The sequence below is a fragment of the Tenebrio molitor genome, chromosome 2 (genome assembly GCF_963966145.1).
Source record: "Tenebrio molitor chromosome 2, icTenMoli1.1, whole genome shotgun sequence".
Lineage (NCBI taxonomy): Eukaryota > Metazoa > Arthropoda > Insecta > Coleoptera > Tenebrionidae > Tenebrio > Tenebrio molitor.
Window position 1 is genome coordinate 28408720 of NC_091047.1, and position 13171 is coordinate 28421890.

The 13171-nt window shown below is 33.5% G+C and overlaps 1 protein-coding gene across 1 annotated transcript in view; it reads right to left on the bottom strand.

Moving 5' to 3' along the window:
- Positions 1-20: 20 nt before the first annotated feature.
- Ptp36E (protein tyrosine phosphatase 36E) overlaps positions 21-13171 on the bottom strand; it is a 108973-nt gene continuing 95822 nt past the window's right edge. The window contains exons 13-16 of the mRNA XM_069038440.1: positions 2485-2613; positions 2234-2421; positions 357-492; positions 21-305 (exon numbers count right to left, since the gene is read on the bottom strand). Coding sequence (XP_068894541.1) covers positions 213-305; positions 357-492; positions 2234-2421; positions 2485-2613 — 546 coding nt within the window. The 3' untranslated portion in view covers positions 21-212. The remainder of the gene's footprint in view (positions 306-356; positions 493-2233; positions 2422-2484; positions 2614-13171) is intronic.

Genomic DNA, 13171 nt, shown 5'->3' on the forward strand with positions numbered 1-13171 from the left:
TATTTCCATGAAAAAAAATCTAACACAACATTTCCTTTATTCATCGTTAACACTAGTAATATACAGTACAATAATTTAATAGTCTAAAGGCAAAGTAACAAAAATATACATAGCGGTTCACTTTTATTTCAAAATATTTCCTTAGGTTTATAGTTTCACAGATTATTTGGCCTCAGTTGTTCATCGTATTTGAAACTTGTGAACGATCAGTTTTATTTGGTCTTGACCTTGATCTCTTCCAAGTCTTTCTGCAAATAATGAAGGACGTAGTGGAGCACCACGTCGTAGCAGTATTTGTATTCGGTCTGCAAAAAAGGCGATCAGATTTATTGATTGCGAACAATCAACGAACTCACGATGTTTTCAATTAGCTGTGGTCGATGTCTTCTGACGGTTCTGACAGCTTGGAAAACATCGACCTCACCGTGTTGGATGACTTGTTCGATGCAAGCGTTTGCCGCGCAATAAATACCGCAACGGCTCCGACCATCTCTGGAAAAATAAACCGAAATGATAAATAATTTGTGTGCTTCGTGTTCTAAATGTAATCTATGCAGTGTGGAAACTACTTATGGAATAAATTCAGTTATTTCAAAACTAATGACAATTGTCGAAATCACTGAAACAGGTCAATTTTTATTTCTCATAATGCTTATTTTAAGTTACTTCACTTGTTCATGACATCATCCATTTTTGAGTTATGACGTCATTACCAATTTTTTTAAATGACAACCCTCATTTTTTTCTTCTGTTTCTGATAGACCTTCCTATTACCTAAACTGCTAAACGATGAATGAAAAACATTGGTACCTTACATAACAATTTTTTTGAGAAAATAACAAATTTTACTTCAAACATTTAATTTAATTTTTAATGTAAAAATTTTAATTGGCCTTAAAACAAAGATCTAAGGTTAACAATAAAATGTAACGCAAATGTTGAAATTGTCCCCGCCAACTATTTGGCACTCACCGAGACTTTGTACACTGCGCTCAACAATGTCAGGGCTGATTTGTTTCATTTCAGCGCAAATTATCTGGCGTAAAACTTCTAAATTGTTTGGTATATTAAAATAAATCTTCTATTTTAAATAATACCCATACAAAAGAATTTTTACGTTTAAATTAAATTGAATTTTGTCATTTTCTCAAAAAAATTGTTATGTAAAGTACCAATTTTTTTCATTTATCGTTTAGCTAGTATAAAGGTCTATCAGAAAGAGAAGATGTAATATCTCAAAAATGGATGACGCCATGAATAAGTAAAGCTACTTAAAATAAGCATTATCATAAATAAAAATTGACCTGTTCCAGCGTTTTCGACAAATGTCATTAGTTTTGAAATTACAGAATTTATTCCATAAGTAGTTTCCACACTGTATATTAATACGTGAAGGAAAACCTTTGTACCCCTTTTTAAGCAAATTGCGCGCACGGAGTGTGAGATTTGGCATAGTTAAAGTTTATGTGGAGAAGGAGTGCAGAAGATAAAATGTATGTATAATATACAGGGCGTCCCCAACAAAACAGACAAATCCATAGCTCTCTTATTTATTGGAGGATTTTAATTATCTATACACCAAATTAAATGGTTGTGAATAAGCTACAAAATTGCGTACTAAATTCACGTAAAACTCAAAGTGCTTCAAGGTTAAATTGTCAAAATATTTTTTTGAAATACGGACACAGGTACTTTTTTTTTAGTAATTCTGATAGAGATTTTTATTCTGAAAACAACAATGGATGACATGTGTAATCTCATATAAGAATTGTTTTTTTAAATAACTACATTTTGAAACAAATGACGAGCACCAAGCGAGAAGCTATCAAAATTCATTGCGTTACAATGTAATAAATTAACCAAATTAAGTTAGTTGAAAAAACAAATGACAAATGTGTAATAACATTTGGGATTGCACGTACAGAGCGCAGTTTAAGCATCGACGATAGTAGTATTTTGGCTAAAATATCAATTTGTCCTATATAGACCTACATACCTAGTAGTTAATACCTATATCTGGATTTTTTTTGTTAATACAGCCTTAAAACAATATTCAATTAAAGTTTGTAGTAGGTTAGGTACTTTAGGTAATTACTAATTATTAAAATGGTCAATTATGGTCTTTGTGAATTTAAGTGATTTAAATTTCACTAGTTATTTATTAGATATCGGAATGCATTAAGCAAGAAGTAAATAAAATGAAATATGATAATATTAAACATCAAACCCTTACGGTGAGACGACGCAGACTGGTCCGTAGTCGGTCCTCTGTCTCCACCTCTCCACCATGTTCATCAGCTCCACCAAAGAATTAGTCGAAGTAGGCACTTTATGCCCCATAGGCCAACAAGTTAGTTGAAATAACTGGACGGTTTTCGGGGGCGCCTTCACCCCAGCCATCAGCTCAGTCAGCGAGACAATCTGAAATAAGTAAATAATGCATTTCGCGATATTTCACCGTTGGTCGGTCTCTCAGTAAACAACCTTCTTGTTGATGCGAAAAACCCACGTCTTGATGTTGGTGTAGTGATTGTGAGAGATGTGGTCGATGGTGAAGACGGGACCGTATTTTTTCGGGGTGCGTCCCTCGGGCCAGAAGGGTGGGAATTGTTGCTGGAACACACGGAGAGAATCAGTGTAATCGGGTGGAGAGAGGCCTTAAACGCTCGCTAAATCCGACGATGATCTAATTAACGTTGAATGCAAGCATAAACACGTAAGGGGCTGCACATGGGGAACGTATAAATAAATATTACTAAATATACAGGATTATTCAAGGGAGGGGTATTTCTGAATTAATTTTTGCCGCAACCCATTATACACATTGCAAGAGTATCTTGATTTCAAATTTTGAAAATAATTATATGTAATTGAATCCACGATGGCTCTTAGTTAAAGCAAAAAATCTTTGTCAATTCGAAAAATGTGTTTTTAAAATAACGACGAAAAAACTGATATGCCCCTCATTTACGGAGACAGTGTCGCCGCTGCGGATGGTAGACACTTCCAACACCTTTTACATTAACTTAATTTGTTAATTTATTTGTTGAATTTTGCGTAACACGGGCGGTTAGTTCTTCAATAGTGTTAGCCGGGGTAGCGTACACTAATTGTTTCATGTGTGCCCACAAGAAAAAAATCACATGGATTTAAATCAGGTGACCGAGCTGGCCACAAAACGAGGCATAACGACCAATCCAGTTTTCCCCAAAATTGTTATTTAACAACTGTGTCACAACAATTTAACAAAAGCGAAATTTATTGACAGTGAAAACGTGCCCGTGAAACTGATGTAAAATTCCGGTAAACAGGCAATAAGTTTTTTGGGTAAAAACTCGTAAAAACTTTATCAAGCAAAAACTTTCGTATTTTTTCATTGCGATTATTTTGAAATGGAAAGTTAAAACAAAATGGAAAGTAATTTCAATATGCGGGGTGTCAAATAGGGGGTTAGAAATTTGTAAAAAAAAATTATGCTTTTAGAAAAATTATAAATAAAATCTGGGAATTTACTCCGACCTATACTTACTGGCGATTAAAGTTTCTACATGGACTTCCATAACAACCTGTATAATAATGCTTTTGACCACAATTTATTGTTTACAGAAAAATTTCTGAAATAATCAAATTTTATTCAAAAATCGTGATTTATTTATCAATAACAATGTTAATAAAATGGGGTCTTTACTGATCTCACATGTTGTGTGAATTTATCAATATTTTTTCACCTAGGTACTATAATAGGTAAAGTTGACGCAAGTTGCAAAAAAACACTTTGCATTTGCAACAGCACTTTTATGGCATTAGTCATTTGAAATTACTTTAAAACTGTACTTATATGGAAAATATTCAACCCAAACTATGATTTTCTGGTCCCTTTGTGCCTCTATTTGGTTCTAAAATATGAAAAAAATGCTGTTGCAAACGACAAGTGGTTTTTTGCAACTTGAGTCAACTTTACAATAAACATTATGATCGTAATAAAAGTATGGCAAACTTGTTTTTTAATAAAATGTAGGAATATAAAGTCTGTCTCAATTCTAAATTTCCACCAACACTTCTACGTTGCAAATACAACCGGCAACACTGTTTGGTGAAAAATGCGTCAGATTGTATTTGTTAGGTTATCTGTCAATTTCCGTTTTTACAACTAAAAATTTTTGATTACAGGAAAAGAACGAAAACCATTTTTAAAATGCAGCTAGTAAGTAGGTAGAAAATCAAATTCTACAAGCAAAATAAACATATGAACTAATTTTCATGTTTTCGAATCATGTTTATAAAATAATTAATTAATAAATTATAAAATATTGCCAACTTTGGGTATAAGACTTATAAGAATCCCCAGTTTAGAAATATTTTTATTTTGCTATTTGCCAACATAATTCAACAGCCGGTGGAAATTTAGAATTGAGACAAACTATAAACATTATATTTCTTATCTACGACAAAGGATAATATTTGATTTTTTTAATAAAAATTATTAGTTTTACATATTCTTAGTGGATTTTCTGTTGTTATAATTGTTGTTGAATTGATATTGTCCGACTGTGTTGTTATTGAACGATAATGACACAGTTTTCTGATACGTTATTAGAGAAAAAATCCCCTAGGGCATTATCTTCAAATAACAGGCTCTAGGGCATTATAAGCTCATTGTTCGTTAGTTACGACCAAATTTTGACTCATTGGTATAAATTAATCAATCATTGTCAATCCAAAAACATACGAAACTAGTCGGACATTAAGTTTTGAAGGCACCACAGGTGTCATAATGATACGCCCTCGGTGGGCGTACTCCCCTCGGGCCGGAGGCCCTCGGGTTTCACTCTGTCGACCTCGCGCGTTATCAACCTTATAACATCCTTGATACCTTAATAACTATAACGTAAGCATATACTCAATTTCATATAAATGTGCATCTAAGCAAGCCATGAAAATCTGATTTTCTGTTGGTATTAAAGCTAAAGCTAGTAACTTTGACTTTCAAAGTTGCTTGCTCTGCGCGAACCCGATTTGACTAATTTTTCAGTTTTTGTCCATTTTAACATTGCTGATTTCAAAAGCAATGTTACGTCTTTTTACTGATTAAATTAAAGTAATTCTTATTTGTTTTTGTCTTTGTATTTTTACCAAGTAAAGATTTATTGGACATGACCTTCATAAATGTGACTTTTGAAATGTAACTAAATTAAAGGTGCTTTTACAAATCCACAGCTCACTTGATGAACATTTATATGAAATCCATTATACTAATATGTAACATATTGGAAGATATCCAAATATTATTGCTTCAATAATAACTTATTGGCTTATATTAAGTATGCAAAAACAACAAAAATTGGGGAATTTTTAAGTACCTATTTTACAACTCAAAATGCTGACCAGTTTATCTCTTTGAAAACTACACTGTCAAGATGATTTAAAGAACAAAATTGTTTGTATCGTAATAACGAAACAGTATTAATAAAATCGCATAACCCTGTAAAATTTTGAAATACTCAATAACAGATCATTTGTGTCAATATTGCACTTTATTGACAAATATGTCTCGATTTTATCATTATTTCAGTTATGTGGCTGTAAACTACAATATGTGATGATTGATGAAATAGTAAGTTATTTATGTTATAAGGACGAAAAGAAAATATTTCGGACGATTTCCTGGAAATTGCTAGACGAGGCAACGCCGAGTCCAGCAACAGCAATGAGTCCGAATTATCGTTTTCGTCCATGTATCATTATCATACATTATTTTTTAGTCGATTGCAATAAAAATACTCGTAAAAATGTTCATTCTATTGTCAAAGTGACGTTTGATCCGTAAAATTTTGAAAAAATGCGGGCTGTTAAAAATTTCATTAACAACCCTGAGTGTTGCCAGGTTGGACAACTTAATTGTTGTCGGTTGTTGAACGTTATTCATTGCTTAACAACACAGTGGATAAAAAATATTTTTTGTTCGACACTGTCACAATTTGAGAATTTTCTCCTATCTGAACGGATTTTGATAAATGTCACAACTTGTCAAAACGAAACGTCAAGCTAATTTTAAAGGTTTTAAGCGGTTTGAAGCCTTTAAGGGGCTCGTCGAACAAAAAAACGTTGTATTCAACTCGTTCGTGTGTAAATTGGGCCTTTTTTGGCACTCGTGGGCCTTTAAAACGCTCGTTTCACTCACGTTTTAAAATGGCCCACGCGTGCCAAAAAAGGCCCAATTTACACACAAACTCGTCAAATAAACTACTATTTTCGCCCTTGGACGAAAAATAATGCTTTGACGAAAAGATAACGTTTTCGTCCAGATATTCAAACCGAAAAATACTACTTTATGGTACAATTGACTAAAAAAGTGTTTTAGTCATGGAAAATTTTTCACTTTGAGCAAAGATGTAAAATTGACTAGAACTGTTTAAATTAATATGTATTATGTTGATCGTTATCCAGTGGCGGCTGGTCTGGGTAGGCAGGGTAGGCAGTGCCTACCCAAAATATTCAAAGCGAAAATGAAGAAATTACGTCTAATAGATTTATAAAAAAAAAAAACAATTGCTGAATTTAATCTTAATCTAAGTTCTATGCAGAAAACCGTGAATAATTTGTTTTGTTAAATTATTATTAATTCAACGTTGCGCTTCAGTTTAGCTGGAAAGTTGAACGAAGGCAGGCGAGCCCACCCTGGATTATGGCCGACGAAGCTAGTGCGTACGTACGATTCTATCAGTTTCTGTGTTCTCTCGCGTCAACTCGAGCCGAAAGTACGACTAGGCTCTCGATCGCTGTTTGTTGTCCGGGTGGGCTAGCCTACCCTGGCAGTCCAAGCGTACCAGCGTACACACGTACGCATGCTGTTATATGAGTTTGATAGCGTCTAATGCATTACTGAAAAGATTTTTTTTCACGAATAAAACAAGACAACAGTGTCATCGATCATATGTTTACCTTTTTTTTAGATTGTGATAAAGCCAGACAATAAATTTTATACTGTTTCGTGTATTTGTATTTGTATTTGTCAATACTAATACATACTATCTAATAATAAAATATGTTAAAAATAAAAACTAGGAAGGCGCAATCAAGAAAGAAAGACCGTAAATTTTGAAATTTATTTACATATATAAAAATACCCATAGCCTAATAGGGTACTGGACACTTGAATTTTACTTATAATTTAATGAGCCTTATATCAGTTACTAGAAACAGCTTACATTGTAAATCAATATGAATCATATATGTACAAATAGTGTGATCTTAAGCTGTAGGCGATCGGACCTACCGTAACCAAGTGCAGGCTAGGCCTGCCTTACTGAAACTCGCACGCGCACATTGTCATAATATGATGAAAAACAAATAGTTCGAAATTTAAATAAACCATGTCCTGATCTGGTAAATTTACTTTATAATGAAAAGAGACGGTGCACGCGCATGTTTTCAACTTCGTGGTATCAAAAGTGTCAATGGATTTCTGGAAGCATAAACAAGAATAGATTGTATTGTTGGTATTATTTATTATTTTGCGAAAACACACGGAGTCCCTGGAATTCAACCGGTTATAATAATTTGAAACAATTAGAATTAGCAATGTCAACCCAGCAACACGAAATTTCGAAAGAACACGTACACGCGGCCTTAAAATTCAAACTTTTTGGGAAACAACACCATTGCAGCTGCGTTAGATTCGGGACATCGGGTAAGCATTTTGAGACATAACGAAAAAATGAAAGAGAATCGGGATATTTTAAAACGTTTAGTCGATATGACACTCTATTTATCGACACAGGAATTGGCGTTTCGTGGTCACGATGAAACAGAAACGTCATTAAATCAGGGCAATTTTAAAGAGCTCGCGAAACTTTTAAGTACGTATTATGAAAAATTTTAAACTTTTTTAAACGAATATTCTGTATTTAGCGGTTTATCAAAAACCATTCAGAATGAGTTAATTGAAAGCATCACGAAAGTGATAATAAAAACCATAGAATCAGAAGTAGATAAATCTGTTTGTTTCTCGTGGCAAAAGGTCGAAAGGCAGATGATCTTTTTAACTTATTGACAACGACTTTTAGTAGATTCAATCTTCTACAAAAATTGGTAGGTCAAACGTATGACGGAGCTTCAGTGGCTTCAGTAATAGCAAGAGAGCAGTCAAAAATTCGTTCAATAGCTCCCCAAGCAAACAAAGTTCACACATTGTTATGCCCACAGACTAAATTCAATATTACAGGACGCTTCAGGTAAAATCAAAGAGTGTCGAATATTTTTTTGCTAATGTTGCCGGATTTTCAAGTTTTTTTTTCAAAATCAACGAAAAGGACCAAATTATTAGATGATGACTTAGAGTTAGTTGTGTAAAATGACAAAAAAAAAGTGCATATGTATAATGGTATACATGAATCCTTATGCAGGGCCTAAGTGCCTACCCAGATTTTTTTAGTACGAGCCGCCACTGTCGTTATCCAAAAACATATTTTTTACGATTTAAAATAATAATAATTTTATCTATAGCCTGTTTCAATTCTAAATTTCCACCAACACTGTATTCTACGTTAGAAATACAACCGGCAAAACTGAAAAATGCGTCAGGTTGTATTTGTGAGGTTATCATTCTGTGTCTGTTAATTTCTGTTTTTACAACTCAAGATTTTAGAATAAAGAAAAAGAACGGTGTCAACCTTTTTATCTCTTTGAAACATTTTACTACAGCAGTTTTCATTTTAGCGTCAAGTAAATTACGTTGTTTTCGAATCTTGTTTATAAAATAATTAGGTATATTGCCAACTTTGATTATAACAATTCCCAATTTAGAAATATTTTTATTTTGCCAACATAATTCAACAGGTGGTGCAAATTTAGAATTGAAACAGATCATACACACATTTAATGTTGCATAATGTGATACAAGACTTGTGAACTGTCTTGTTAATATTGCATTTTCAATATTACATTGCATAAAATTGCAACAAGTTTATCAATACGTTTACAAGTTGGTCGAAAATCCATAGCCCCACAAAACGCTTCTTTCAAAACAGGATTGACTATTCCGCTTTTGAAGAACCTTCCTTTGTAAGATTGGTTGCAGCCTTCTCAGCAAATGACACGACATTAATTTTTTGTTTACTGCACAGAAATTTGTTTTTGTCAAGATTATACCTAGTTATAATTTTTACATGGTAGTGACATAATTATGTAAAAATGCTTTGCCACACAGGTTAAATGCGACATGTGACACAATCATCACAAATGTGGTGGTGTAAAAAACAAGGAATTTATAAAATTGTTTGCATGTTGGAACGAAGGACACGGCATTAAGCTTGAAAGAAAGCAAGCGCAAACATGTGAATATTTTGTGTTTGTCCTGAATAATTGAAAGTTAAATCACGTAGTGTAATAGAAGTGGACAAGCGGAAATTCGATGTACAGTCTCATCTATTTAGGTGTCATACACAAACCTCTATTATTATGTGTGGTTTTGGCATGTAGTCGCTGTTACTAAAGTCATTTTAGATTAGGGTTTAATAGCTGCCCTGTCTCGCTCCACCATCTGTCCCGTTTACCATACCTGGAACGAGTTATTCGCCGGAATTTGGGTTATGCATCTGCTATATATTATCCGGGATTATTTGTTTTGTGAAAATGCTGCATTAACACGGACGCCAAATTTACTGCGATGTTAGTTTGGAGAATGATGAGCCGAAATAAAAAATAAACATTCAACCGACCGAGGTAGATCCAGACGGCCGTTAAATCGGTCTCGAAGTGGTTTTCGTGGAGAAATTTTAACGTTCCGGTAAAAAAATTATGTGAAGAGAGTCGTGAAAGTGCCATTAGAGTAAATGCTCAAATGTTGTAAAGTTATTTGGTAATTCCCCCAATTCGCGGGAGAATAGATCGTAAAAGTGCTGAGATGCTCATAGAGATTGCACGTAAAAAATATCCAGAAGGCTGAGTGCTTGTCTTTTAGAAAATGGCTTACGAAACAGATAAGTTTCGCAATTGTTTTTTTTTTTGTCTTTTGGTGTATTTTATATAAGCTACAGGTTTAGAATTTTTTTCAAGTGTAAAGTTAAAAGGCGAGAATTGCAAATTAGAATCAAAACGCTTCATCCTAGGAAATAACAAAAATTGCTTGCACTTGTAGTTACAAAAGTAACGAAACAAATTAGAAACAGTTGGTAGAAAACACAAAAAAGAGTGAGAGTGAATAACGATTTGAGTGTCATTGGAAAGGTTTTGGGAAATTCAAGCAAAAGTAGAATAATTCTTAGATTTAGTATAAAAGCATTTCATGCCCAATTTGAGTTTTTAAAAGAATTTTTTGTACTCATAGCCTTGAAAGCAACGCTTCCAACATCCAACGCTCGCTCCGAAGCGAGTCGACTCGAATGTAAAAATTGCAAAAAACAATGGCCCTTTGAGGCATTAAAAAAAATCTGTCTTGATAATAATAAAATTTAGTTCATAAAATACAACTTCCCTAGGTTTTCCTCCATTAAAAAATTACGGAAAGATTTATAATCGTTGAAAATTGTTCCTACAAAATTCACAAATTATTGCAAAAATTGAAATATCAAGTGAAGCAATTGTTTCCAATAACCAAAGATCACTGCCTACTTGGTTTTATGTTCGTTTATGTATTAAAACAAAAAAAAATAATTTAATTTTCGTACAAAAAATATTGTACGAACCACTTGCATGAAGACATCTTCCGTTCATTCACGCATTAATTAAAGGCACTCGCTCCTTCGTCGCTCGTGCTTTAAAAAATGCGTCTTCCCGCACTTGGTTCGTAAATAACTATAAATTTGTTTAATTTCATTTCATTGGAAACATTTTCGTAATTGGTTAAAATAATGAATTTAGAATCTAACACAACTGATTTGCCATTTTGGTCAAGAAGAGGGTGAGAAGATGGAAGGAAAATGATTGAAGAACGTGAAAAGATTTTTTCCGATATTAATTCCAGATTTGACCGAGAGGCGGGGGATCAATTTAACAGGGGAGACAATTTAAATCTTAATCAGATCATCTGGTTCGCGTCTCAAATATATTTTAACATTGTTTCAGTGTTTTATGAATGTAATTATTGTGTTCACATATTATTATTTAACCAAATTTCATTTCATTGGTCCGCAAGTAAAATTAATTCTGACAAAACTTAAATAAGATATCCACCAAAATTCGTTTATTAATTTCATCTATTTATTTATAAATTTTTTTAACGTCCGTCAAAAAAAGTGCAAGTTTTTTCGTTCGTTTGCGTTCATAAAATATGTGAGTTTTGAATCGGTCAAGAAGCGTTAAAAAAAGTGCCATTGCGGTTCATTTTTGCACGCATTTTGGGTTTTTTTTTCATATTTTGAGTGTCGAAATAGTATATTATGATACGAGTCTTATAAGAAGCATTTTATCGCACGCACGGTTTTAGAGCACGACGAGCGTAGCGAGGAGTGCCCTAAAGGAGTAAGTGCGATAAAATGCCTTATAAACGAGATGTGATACAGTATTTTTTCTACTTTGCCACTATTTCAATGAAAAAAAAATAATTTAAAATTTAAAACCGTTAAAGTTGAAGGATTCCACCCAAGGTCACGTCTGCGGTCTGCCGCGACACCACAGTATCTCTCAAAATTAAAAAATTAAATTTCACTATTTTTAGTATTATTATTATTATATCACGCCTTTTCCTATTACGATACGCAAAACAGTATGGTAATAGCATCAGTACGAACGCAAAGTAGAAAAAAATTGTTGTCTAAACTTACGGGCGCCAAAAATTTTGTATGCAACTCGTTAGTAAAGTATCTTTTTTTTACTCGGCGGATTTGCGCACTCGCTTCGCTCGAGCGGCAAATTTTTCTTCTCGTAAAAAAAAGTATTACTTTACTCACTTGTTGTATAAATAACTATTGTTGGGACTAAACATCACCAAAGCACAAAGTGTGTTCAAGCGTTTCATTTAAGTAATTCCTTAAATTTCTCGAAAAACTTTAATAAAATAAAAATAAATAACACAACACAACGTAGGATAAACCGGTTTCTCTTTTCACACAAAGTGTTGTTTCGTTTTTTTTTTTTGCAAAATATCCAAGGAGAAAAACATCCAATACATCTTCAAAGACAGAAACTTTAAAATATATACATAATAATAAGGGATCAGAGAGAGGTACAGTGGCGAGCACGGAATTTCGCACACACTGGACATTTCACTAACATAATTAAAATGAGATACTGGCGGCAGTTTCGTCACAGTTTAGGTGAAACATCAGTCATGATCACATAAATCATGATTGATTATAATGACCATAAAGCTTAGACTAGATAGTTTTTTTTAATGACATACAAATTGGTGTGCGAAATTCCGTGCTCCCCACTGTACATCAAACAAATCAAAAAAATTGCGAGGGATATTTTATCATCTTATAACATTTTTAAAATTAATTGAATTCATTGAGTTAAAGCATTTTATAATATTTGAAAATTTAAATTTTCAGTTTCAAGTCCTTCAGGACCGTTTCAGTGTCCCGTCATGTCCCGTGTGAATGGCAAACGTCATCTACTTTTAGGAGACGCCCTTAATGCGAACAAATACTCCGAATCCAAATGAGATTTTTCACAAACGTAAATTCGGTGATGTTCATTATTTTTCAGACTTAATTTGAACCTAAACTTCTGGAAGTCACGGCGAAACAATCGGAAACTCTTTGGCCAAGTTAGAAACGAGAAAAATTCGTGACAATGATCGACGACTTTAATATTTGACAGCTTTTAAAGCGCGACACGAACGTACCGCACATTTTCACTTTGACACTATTAAAGGGGAAAAGTTTGTTTTTTCGACCCCAAGTTCATGGTAATTTCGTGTTATGAAAGTTGATTTGTCAAAAGTTTATGGCAGTTTCAGAGCACATTGTTTATTTTCAACTGAGTTTTGCCGGAATCGATTTATTTTTCCATTAAAAATGTAAAAGTGCGATACGTCTGGGACAGGAAGGAGTTTAGCAAGGCATAAACGGTATTAAAATCCAGTACAGGCATTGCTAATCCGGGTGAGATTTCCCATTGAGTGTCAGCGGAATATAATTATTGTAATCCGACTAGGAAAGAGCTTACTACGTGCGGAGATCGGATTTTACGAGGAATTTCCACTTAATTCCAAATTGCGCTCCTTTAA